The following is an 11475-nucleotide window of genomic DNA, read 5'->3' as shown; positions in this document are numbered from 1 at the left end:
AACCATTTTGGGTAAATTCATTTCTCGTATGATTTAACAAAAGTATCATAACCGAAGAGGCCGTTAAGTGAATGGTTTTTGTAGATTGGTAGGGATTATTACAAATTTAGGATGAACTTTATTTCCCCTATTTTTTTTTTTAAAAAAAAATATATATATATATATATATATATATATATATATATATTACAAATAAGATGATAATTTAAGAAAGAAAGTGCCATAGCCCGGGAGCAATTGTAGAAAATATTTTTTAATAAATCTTTTAACATAAGAATTGAAAGGACTTTATAAGTAATTCCATGCAATTGATTGGTTTTAGAGGTTAACATGAAAAATAATTAGAATTTATGGGCAAAATAAATAAAATAGTGTTAACATGAAGGACGAATCTGAAATTATGAGGGGTTAGGGTTTCGGCAGGGACTATAAATACTGGCTATTGGCACATAGCCCATTGAAGGTCAAGACTCCACAGTCCAAACCGCAGCAAAAAACCCTAGTCTGAAGAGTATCGATGGGGATCGATCGGCTGCAACGAGGGCTGCCGCCGCCTCTGCAATGGGCAGCTCTCATTGCACCGCCCGAGTTGTTTTTCTGAATCTTCATCTTTCTTTTTTTTGTTGTTGTTTATTTGTTATTGTATACGAAAGAGGTGAGGTGCCTTCATAATCCCAGTTAAGCTCAAGCCTTAGTGCTTACCTGATTCATGGGAGGCCAAAACCAAAGCTGGAGGTTTCGCTGATTAACGCCTTCTTGTTATCACTTTGAGGCGTTTACTTAGTAACTTTTCCACACATCCTTCTACTTTTTCTTTTTTCTTTTTTGGCTGTTTTGGAAATGGGTTTTCTGAAATCTACAAGGTTTTTCTTTTTTCTTTCTGAAATCAAAGTTTAACGTGTGTTGCTGCTGATAAACAATCTGAAAAACTGAGTTAGGCCAAGCGAAAAGTCATGAAGAGAAACTAAAGAAAGATCAACTTCTCCTAATTGATGATTGCAGGCTACTGCAATGGACTTCCCCTCAAGAATGTTATACAGCTATCCTTTAAAGAAGGATCAACTTCCATCTAAAATGCTACGGACCATTTTGCTTCTTTGCTCCGCTTTATTTCCTTCCTTTTTCTTGTGGTAAATAAAAGTTTTTATTACCAAAAAACCATTATAAACAATAAATTTCTTTAAGAGTCTGTTTGCCGAAATTGCAATTTTAAACAAAAATTGCTTAGAATATATAAATTGGAAATGTGTTTTCCTAAAAATTGTATGGTTTAAGAATGTAGAAAAATATACACAATTTTAAAGGCTAAAATAGTAAAATCACAATTTTATCAAATGCTTAACTCTCTTTTAAAAAATTGAAATTGCAAATTCCAGCCAACTCTTATAATTTTCAATTTAATCTATTAAGTTAACATTTTTTTTTTTTGTTAATAAACTGCTCTCATTCAACAACAAAAAAGATTACAACAGGAAAAACAAAAAGAACAGCAACAGGAAACAAAAAGAAAATATATGCTTAATAGAAAAAACAGATCTAGCTAGACATCTAGCAACTCAAAGTTCTGGAAGGATAAAGTAACATGTGGATGCAGCTGATAAAAGCCGCAGCGTACTTTGATGTATAAAACCATCAGAGGTAAAAAAAAACTCCAATAAACTTGAAACTACACAAACTTCCAAAGAAACTGTGAAGATTAAGATACATAATAAGGAAGAAACATAACAAGCCCAACAAGATATGTTCAAACGAAAAGCAACAAGAGAACACAAAAGATAAAAACACATAAAATAGCAGTGTCGGAGGATGGTAGGGCAGAGGACGAGAGAGCATGCCGGCAGAGGACTCTGGACTGCTGCTCATGTGTCGGCGCATGTGGAGCACGCTCCGGCGCATGATGGCCGGATTGAGACGATTCTGGTGGCAGTAGGTAGCGGAAGAGCCCAGTTACGTGGTTGGGTGGCGTGTGAAGGCCCAAGACTTCTTGAAATTGATAGATTTGAATTTAAAAAAAAAAACAAATCTAAAAATTTCAAGAAGGGAGCGGAACAGATGCTTGGAGCTGCAAGAGGAGATGGAGAGTAGACCTTCAACAGTAGAGGAGCATACGACATCTATTGTTACAAGATAAAATACCCAAGGATAAAGCCTCCGAAGAGGCCAGAGGTGCCTTCAAGAAGGCAGATTTTGCCTCAATTGTACGTTTTAAATTCGCAAATTCGAGCCGACTCTTAGAATTTTTTATTTAATCTATTAAGAACATTTTTTTTTTCTTTTTTACATATCCATATAAGAGAGAGAGAAAGGAAAAAAAAATAATTTCATCTAGTGATTTCTATTTCATGAGGCCTAATCTCCAACCATTGACATTTGTTTTTAGAAGACTTAATTCTCACATGTATTAAAATGTTAATGTTATTAAAAATCATATACTCTAAGTTCAGTTTAAAAGACCTAATTTGAGGAAAACTTTCATCCTCACGGCTCTTAAAGAGAGCACACAGCCCGAGATCACAAGGCTTTCATATACAGCGAGAGAACACATGCCAAGACGGAAAACTACGCAGCTGCAGAAGACCAACGGGGCTTTCAAACACCTAGAGAGAAAACAATCTCAAATTGAAATCTACACTAGCTGCATGAGGGTCTACATGGCCATGGCCTTTCATCTTAGCATTTCTTTTTTCTTCCGATATGTCATTTCGAGTTTGGCTCGTGTCCTGTAATTCAATAATAAGACATTTCTTGTTATTGAATATGGACGGTCAAGACATGTCCAAGCATTGAGCGGATTTGTGCTAAAAATAGTTGGTTTTAATCCGGACCGTCCAGGATGCAAGCCGAACTCCAAATTGATGTTAAGTGGCCAATATCAAATCAGCATCAGTGACTACATCTAAAGAAACAAATAATGTGATGGTGGTAAATGCATTTTTCTTTGACCAACTAATCAAGTGGCATATCCATAGATTAATAAAATCATAAGCATCTACGTGATATCATTGCTCAAACAAAATTTCCAATCTGAAAAATTGGCTCTCAACAGCGATGGTAAATTGTCCCCACATCTAACGGTTCTAAAGCTACTTGTTGTATAGGTGGACGCCAGTGAAGATGAAGAAACCTGCCATCTGCATCAAAATTTAAACTTTCATATTAAATTCCAGAAAAAAGGAGATTAAATTAAACATGAGACCATATCAATCTAGTGTGTACAAATCCAAAATTGTAACAATCAAACTTTGACATTGTACATCTCCAAGAGAGATCAGAGTAGAAGCTCACTGTGCTAACAAAGGAAAAGCACCAGTTTCAGAAGAAAAAAAAAGAGCAACATACTGGAGGAATTAGTTAGGCAAAATTAATGTCTGGCGTCTAGTATGGGTAGTTTTTAGCTAAGACGGTAATCTTCAAATGCACGTCCACAGGTAGGGCTGACTAGGGAACAAAGTACTTGCAAACATCTTGAGCATGGCTCATAAATCTGCTTGTTTCTCTTCCAACAATGCTAGCTACGTTTAAGCTTGAATTTCAAGCTCAATTGCATAATAAGCCAAGTTGGAGTAAATTGTTCACTATAGAATCAAAACTTCTGCGGAGCCCAATTCAAGTTAAAACCAGGCTAAGCTCAAAACTTTTAGAACTCAATCGGGATGGCCTGGGTTTATCTAAAGTAAGCAAAGAGGATTACAAAAATGGCCAACCTAGACCATCATAACATTAGCTGGGAAAAAAAATGGAGACAATCCCATCTTTCAACAAGAGGCAGAGGAGTCTGTTTGCCTGAACTCCACCCTATAACCTTAACTCCCCCTCCTCCAATAAATTAAAAGAGGGAACACGAAAAACTAAAAAATTATTGAAAAGATAAGTTGCATAAAACAAGTATACATAAACGAGATTGACCAGAGAGAGAGAGAGAGAGAGAGAGAGGGGTAGAGTCTCATACCATTGAAAATGCTGCCCCGTAGTAGGGATAAGCTGCTGGTATAAATCTTTCGTATTCATTGTGCCTATAGGGCCGGACTGGAATCTGCAAATTGAAAATTTCACATATCATATAGTGCATGTAGAAAAAGGTGCTTCTACATTCTAACGGAGAATCACAATTGCAAGCATTCTCAAAGATGACAATCAACTAGCAGATGTGTTGTTTATTCTTAGATTGGATTTCAAAGTGCTTAGACCTTAATTTTCATCTTGTTCACCTTGACTTCTTGGGAAAGTTAATGAGAAATAAATAAATATCAAGTGGGAAGGCAAAGATCATGACTCTGGTTCTGTATTATTTTCAACTGAGCATTAAATTCTTTGCAAGATGGCCATATAAGAAAGTTGAAATATGACAATAGCTCTCTCTTGTATACTTCCTGCGTACTTAGGTTGCACATTTGCACTTTTTAATGAATTTATGATTATATATATATATATATATAGTAGAGCTGAAAACTAACAATACCAATGGAAGTAACAGGATGTTTGAACTATTTGGAGTCTATGAAAACCAAAAACCTTTTTTTGATAAGTAAAAGAAAAATAAGATGGAAATGTACCAGGAGACAGGTAGCACAGTAAAACAACAAAAAGAATACACAGCGCTGTTTAATACTGGCAAAGATATTAATCTATGCTTCGGAAACATGAACATCCCCCACTTAGAAACAAGGGAGAGTTCACCAGTAAGAAGCAACACCCTCCTAATGCATATAATATTAATAAATAACTGCTTCAAAAACAATGCCACAACCCGACCATGAAACAAACTACGACCAACCAACAGTGTGTAGCTGTTTGTTATGTAAAGGAAAAATGGTCGAATTTCTCTGTGATTTACGATTTTGTTGATGCGTCCTTCTGGATTTATACGCACCGATGAATGCAACGCCAATCGAAAGCGACAAGCCTCGATTAACATAGAAAATAAATAAATTTGGAGATTAGAGCGAAACAAATTGAGGGAAGGATTTAGAACACAAAGACCATCCTTGAAAGTATAGAGTTTCATATTATTGTCTATAGCCACTCTTTCACTCAAACAGCATCCTACTGATTTAATTGGGTGCAGATAGCATCAAGCACGGTCAGGAAGCTATCTTTACTTTATAATTCCACAATAAGATCCATTGCTCTAGAACATTATTTGACATACAATTCTGTGTAAAAATTTTTTTTAAGGTCCAGCAGTTAAAATATACCTGCTTTGACAGGGATAAGCTTGTGTATCCAAGCCTTTGGTACTCAACCTTGAACTGGAAAACCCCATAAACATCTGGAACCTTAAATGCTGTAAAATAGTGACCCTGCAAGAAAACATAATTATAATTTTAAGTGTTCATTCCAACCAAAAACAAACAAAAGAGGTGTTCATAGCAACTCAGCCAGTGAAGTCACAAGCAACTCATAACCTAATTAATACAGTACCTTCTTGTCAGTGGATAAATTCTTCAGAACATAAGGACTCATCATGTAAAATTGCACTTGAACGTCATCAGCTACATATGGTTCCCAACTTGTACCAGACCACTCATAAATCTCAACCGAATATTCCTTCAACCAGAATTAAAATGTGAGAGGTAGAAACAACCTTTTCTTTTTCTATTTAAAATTAGGTTATATATTTCAAAATAAATGAAAACTGGAGTCGAAATTACCAGGTCATCGCTGATCCTATACATGGCAGGTTCATCAGCCTCCCCAGCATTATTGTGTCTTACATTCACAGCCTATTGATAAAACCACGTCTTAATATGATGAAGCAGTAAACAATTAAAAACTATTCTAACCAACGGATGACACAAGATATTCTTAATCATCCCATAAGTAAACTACAATTTTTTCCCCTAAACCTCATTCAAAAAGAATTAAATACAAAACATCTCAACTACAAAAAGATGCTGACCTTAAGATGCCCTCTTTCATGGAAAACCCATTTGCTAAGTTCAGTTAAAAACTGCTCATTACCCGATTTCTCATGTCTGTTACCAGAAAATAAATATATCGTCAATTTGCCATTCAAAATCAGATGAACTAATTGTAGTATCAAAAAGAATGTGCATAAGATACAGGCAAAAACATATATATATAAATCAAGATCTCATTTCCATGGATTCCAGATATTGATAAAAAAATCTTAGTTTTACAAAAACTTGAAGCACAAACAACAAGGATTGCCATTACTATTTCTGGAAAAGATGTTTCCGATTGAGAAAGAGGGCTGGGAAGCTCCTACGGACCTACACCACTAACAAAACTGCAATTCGCACTTAAGTCGTGCCATAATTTTCCTCCTAACATCTATAGTTGTATCAGCGCATTCCTATTTACAGCCAAATAACCTGACTACAGTAATCTCCATATGAACCTATTCTCTATCAGTAACTGTAAGGGTGTTACTACTAGCCCTTTCTGGAATGAGGGCTGCTAGGCATCCCAATACTTTTTTTCCCAAATTCCCTTTCCCAAATGATCTAGATCCCACATTCATTTAAGAAAAAAAAAAAACAATATAAATCTATTTATTTATTGAATGGATCAGATCATTTGGGAAAAAGTGTTGAGATGTCTAGTATTATCTTTATGGAATAAGATATGAAGATACAATCTTCCCCCCTCTTTCACAACTCATTTTCCTGATCGGCCTGATCAATCCTTTAGATTTCAATCTCTCACCAGAAGTGCCACATGAAGTTGGCCATGAGCCATCCTTTTGGCTTCCAGATCCTCTTCCAATAAATTGTTTTTAGCACTGAATTTACACCATTTATACAACTAATATACCCAATGCATATTGGATAAGGTACTGTTTGTTAACAGTACAGTAGCTTCATCTCCAATAGAAAATTATCCATATTCTTTAATTTATCAAAAGATTACATGGTAGGTAAAAGATCTAAAAACTGACCATAACAACAAATCAACAAATATGCCCAGGAGATCAATTTGAATGCTCACTTCAGATACTAAAAGGATAACAGTCTCAGTTTTTAAGTCAAAGATTTCACAAGTATTATTAAGCAACTACTTATATATAAAATAAAAAAATAAAAAAGTATTGTTAAGCATAGTTAGCATTGAAAAATTGTAGAGACATTTGGATCCTGGCAATTCAAAATTGTCAGATATCGACACAGGCTTCCCTACAGCCTACCATATATCAGACACAAAACAAAGGCAAGACAAACATTTACTCACTTAATTGAACTCCCAGCCTTCTGGACCCCAGATTTGAAGAATCTGAAAACAAAACCATTTCTGTCAATAGAAGACATACACCAGGAAAAACTTGATCAACCAGCAGAATACATACCGATTGCTAAACATATTTAATGAGCCAGAGATCAAGATTCGAGCATTGTTTCTAGCCTGCAACAAAAAAGAGCTGAACCTGTTTAGATTTTACAACGATAGCAATTACACTAACACTATCCATGAAAAGGTATCAAAACAACCTGTAATGCTATTGGCAACAAAGGTTTTCACATACATCCTATGTTAGTCAGACACACACAAGTCCTTTATCAAAAGTCACTAACATAACCAAATTCTGCAACTTCTGAAGACAAATAAACATGCCACTAGGGTAACATCTAGCAGGCAAACAATCTCCAACTGTTAATAGATTTTCCAGAAAAATTAGGGGTAAGAATTCTTTCAATTGGATTATGTTGAAGGAACTTGTTCTTTGATTCAAACTTGGGAAGTAAACAGGTAGCACAGAGGATCAAAAGAAGAGTCCAGTAGACAGGTCAAAAATCAGAGGAAGTTCCCATGCTCATAAAGCCAATGAGATAGTGTGGATTCAGAACATGCAACATGTAAGATGAGAGTTGAATTCAATTTCTATCAAAGTTCTCTGCAAAGAGGTGATGCAATTGCAAGTAATTCTATGTTCCACGAGAGATCTACACACAATTATGCTTAGTTACTTTGCCTGATATTGATAATGAGAAAAAAAGTCACTTCATATGTTTATGTAAGATGGGCCTTTCTTTTGTATCCAGAAAGCCACTTCAAGGAAGTAAGAAAAGCTGCGATGAGCTGTATCTTAAGGCTCCAGTGTAATGGTGAGATGACCTTGCTGAAGCACTGACATAAAAGATGACAAATTATGAAATTTCTATGGAACTCTACAATATTGATACACTTCACTTGAGAAGGTGCATTGTTGTCAATATCATTATCAGGAGCATACAAGTTACTTCATAATAGCCCAAAAGAAGATTAAGAGATTATTAGAGCTGTGTAAGCTAAATACTAAATTATATCCTTCTCCTTTCGATGTATACTCAATTCATCTAATGAGTACAGAAACAATATATTAAAACAAGAAGGAACCATAAAAGCAGTAACAAACCTATCAAGACAAATAATTTTGTAAAGGAGCAGAGGAAAATGGAGATTTGAGTACCAACATACCTGCAGAATAGAAACTAAAGAGATAGCAGATCCAGTGAGTGATGGAGGATTTGCCAGCTTGGTCTTTGGATTGGCAGAATATGCTGAAGGAGAAGCTGAGAGAACTTTCAGCACCTAATAATGTGCAGAGGACAACGTGGGAAAAACATATAAGCAATTAAGTTGAACAATTTTGATAAGTATCTATTACTAGTAGTTTTTGAAAAGCATGCAAGAGTGACACATCTTACCAGGGTATTGGCAGGATTTAACGAATGGCCAATTCCTTGGAATAGTACAGGAGCCTGTCACAGGTTTATCCAAACAGTAATCAAAAGTGAGTTTTGATTATCACATCCACTGATAATGTACAATGACTTGGGATAATAGACCAGTCGTTGCAAAGAACATTAAAATTGAGCATAGCTGTCATGAAATGTAGTCAAATTCCATGGCTAGAGGTGTAGGCTGGTAATTGCAAAGCTTATTAAACTATACAGTGGGGCAAATTCAAGGAACAAACTATATTATAAAACTTCTGGAATTGTAGTAGTTATAATACTAATTCGATCTTAAAAATACGAATAAACAAAAATTAAGAACTCAAAAGCAGCTCAGAAAACTTTACAGAGACATTAGATAGCTCATTGAAAATGATATCTGCACAGACTAAAAGTATAGCATCAAAATACAAGTGCCTATAAGTTGTGCATCGCTGAGTTAAATCTAACTGGAAGACTAACATCGTGGTCAGAGACTGCACTTGCCTCAATTTTCTTGCCTCCCAAAATTACATCAGCCTTAATGAAATCATCACTAGCAATCAAAGTATGGTCTCCTTCAGTTTCTGAAACCGCATAGCTTGTGTGATCAACAACCATAGCTGCAGCGTCCTGTGCCCAAGAATAATTTTAAAAAATAAATAAATAAGGAAACTAAGATTGTTAATTAGTGAAATTTTTTATTGAAATAGAAAATTTGACCACAAAGCAACACGTAAATACTAGATAGAATTGAAATGTCGAGCAAAGAATAATTTTGGTTGGGATAAATGTAAATAAACTAATACACACCTCATCAAAATCAACTCCACACTCGGTGGCAATTTCTCTGATTAGATCAGATGCATTAGTATCAGCCACAACAATTAAATCATGACCCGAATCAACAAAATCCAGTATAGCAGCCAAATCAACGGATCCTCCAAAACCTATATAATTTGATGCAATACATTTATTAATAAACAAATAAAAATAAAAACAAAATGCCTCATAGTTTCCAAACGATCAAACACAATCCTCTATGAATCATCAAAGACAAGCAAACAATTAAAATTCAGCTCAAATCGCCACTGTTTGTTTGCTGAGAGACTGTAAGGAAAATAAGTTAAAACTCAGAAACTCAGAGGTTGACCTCCGGTCAACCAAGACCAATGCAACAAAACATTCTCACAGTTGAGCCCTGAGATCCAAATTTTGACGTCGTTTCGCTCATTTTCTCAGCAACCAAACGGATCAAGAAACGAAACTGAGCAAAAAAAAAAAAAAAACTTACGCTCGGTCGTAGGGCAAAACAAGATTAGGCCGTCGTATAGGTACTGGCCATAACGCTGAAGGGCGATCTTGGGGTCGTCGGCGAGCTTGAAATCGAGGTCGAACCCGCGGGACTGCAGGGACTTGAAGAAGTCGGAGTGCGAGGACTTGAGGGCAAGGTCGTCGAGCAAGACGAGGGCTCGGCGACTAGAGGGGTTCTCGGGAGAGAAGGAGGTGCAGAGAAATGGGAGGAGAGGGATTAGGGTTAGGAAGAGGAGGAGCTTCGCCATGGCGGATGTTTGGGGGAGCAGAGCGTGCGAGGATTAGAGTTTACAGTTGGATTGGAAAGTGAAAATGGGGAGGTAGGGGAGTTTTGGGAAATTGTTGGTTGTGAGGGTTCAATAGGAAATTGCATTAGGACACAAAAGAATTCTTAATTGCTTTAGACCCACTATTTTACTATAAGATATTTGAGCTTTCACACCCCTATTAGAACCGCTTCATGACCATTTTTCCTCAATTTAGGGAATAAAACTATTTTTTTTATTTCTTATAAAAAACAATTCATAATAGATTCTCTTATTTTTTCCTGAGAAATGATAAGTGTTCTTTTAGTGTTCTCTTAGTGTCCTCTCAACTATGATATACATTTTAAAATTATCATTGAATTTGATATTATTATTATTGACTTTTAATTTATTGTTGATTTTAAAAGCCACATCACAATTAGGAGTACACTAGAAAAACACCTAACATTTTCCTTTTTCCCTATATGAATTAAATATATTTTTTTTTTATCATTGCAGCCAATGAGAGAGGAGAGATGATAGAGAATTATTGGAACATGTGAAGGAGAGAGGAAAGATAATCTATTTTTTATAATTTAATAATGTATTTGGCATCTATAGTATTTCTCAATGCATTGAGAAACACTGTAGATGCTATTTGATGTTAGTTAGATTTAGGGCTTATGATGTTGATTTTTTTTGTGGTTTTTTCTAGATTTTCCTTAAACATATGGGCTATAGGAAGTCTGCTACTAGTGCTCTTAGTTAAACATTATTTTGGCTAGTCCAAATGCAAAATTGGAGAAAAATGTAACTGTATTTGGCTAGAAATTTTCGCCAAGAAAATTATTTTTTACACTAATAAGATATGTTCATGACTTTGAAATGTTGGTGATTTGAAAAATAAATAATGTTTAATAAAATAGTGAAAGTTAGTAACTTAAATTGAGGATGAGGTATAGGTGTTTCAGAAAAATTGATAGCTAAAATAATTTTTTTTTTTTTTTTTTAACTATAATGAAAAGTTCAGATAAATTTTGTTGAATTGGAATACTCTTACCAACTAATGAGTCAATCTATATCTCGTTTTACATAAGCCCTGGAATAAAATAAATAAATAAATAAAGTATTTAAAGGGAGACCCGATCACTCTTATGTTTTACACTTTGAGTGAGTAGTCCATCACTTTACATAACTCTTATAAATGATTGACCACCCCTTCAAGATAAGGAAGTAATCTATTACTCCTTTGGTGGTAAAGA

General features: G+C 35.2%; 1 protein-coding gene and 2 non-coding genes across 3 annotated transcripts; 1 reads left to right on the top strand and 2 right to left on the bottom strand.

Moving 5' to 3' along the window:
* The first annotated feature begins 671 nt into the window (after positions 1 to 671).
* Positions 672 to 802, top strand: LOC132168335 (small nucleolar RNA snoR83). The gene has a single exon (XR_009438849.1). It is a non-coding gene; the product is annotated as a small nucleolar RNA snoR83 (small nucleolar RNA).
* Positions 803 to 2901: 2099 nt separating this feature from the next.
* On the bottom strand, positions 2902 to 10310 carry LOC132167015 (dolichyl-diphosphooligosaccharide--protein glycosyltransferase 48 kDa subunit). Its single transcript, XM_059577907.1, has 13 exons — positions 9949 to 10310; positions 9468 to 9604; positions 9162 to 9287; positions 8646 to 8699; positions 8416 to 8529; positions 7307 to 7362; positions 7192 to 7233; positions 5900 to 5975; positions 5652 to 5723; positions 5422 to 5547; positions 5196 to 5300; positions 3950 to 4033; positions 2902 to 3131 (listed from the first exon to the last, which is right to left on the bottom strand). The coding sequence occupies exons 1-13, from the start codon at positions 10214 to 10216 to the stop codon at positions 3084 to 3086; spliced, it is 1308 nt and encodes a 435-aa protein (XP_059433890.1). The 5' UTR covers positions 10217 to 10310; the 3' UTR covers positions 2902 to 3083.
* Positions 4546 to 4691, bottom strand: LOC132168349 (small nucleolar RNA snoR137). Its single transcript, XR_009438863.1, has one exon. It is a non-coding gene; the product is annotated as a small nucleolar RNA snoR137 (small nucleolar RNA).
* Positions 10311 to 11475: the final 1165 nt, after the last annotated feature.

The sequence above is a fragment of the Corylus avellana genome, chromosome ca1 (genome assembly GCF_901000735.1).
Source record: "Corylus avellana chromosome ca1, CavTom2PMs-1.0".
Lineage (NCBI taxonomy): Eukaryota > Viridiplantae > Streptophyta > Magnoliopsida > Fagales > Betulaceae > Corylus > Corylus avellana.
Note: the sequence above shows the minus strand (reverse complement) of the source record. Positions and strands in the feature narration are given on the sequence as shown.

Coding starts and splice junctions, on each gene's coding strand:
- LOC132167015 (XM_059577907.1), bottom strand. CDS start 10,216: ATGGCGAAGCTCCTCCTCTTCCTAACCCTAATCCCTCTCCTCCCATTT. Junction 9,288..9,467: donor GTGGAGTTGATTTTGATGAG/GTGTGTATTAGT, acceptor TCTTGGGCACAG/GACGCTGCAGCTATGGTTGT. Junction 4,034..5,195: donor GCTTATCCCTGTCAAAGCAG/GTATATTTTAAC, acceptor TTCAATTTGCAG/ATTCCAGTCCGGCCCTATAG.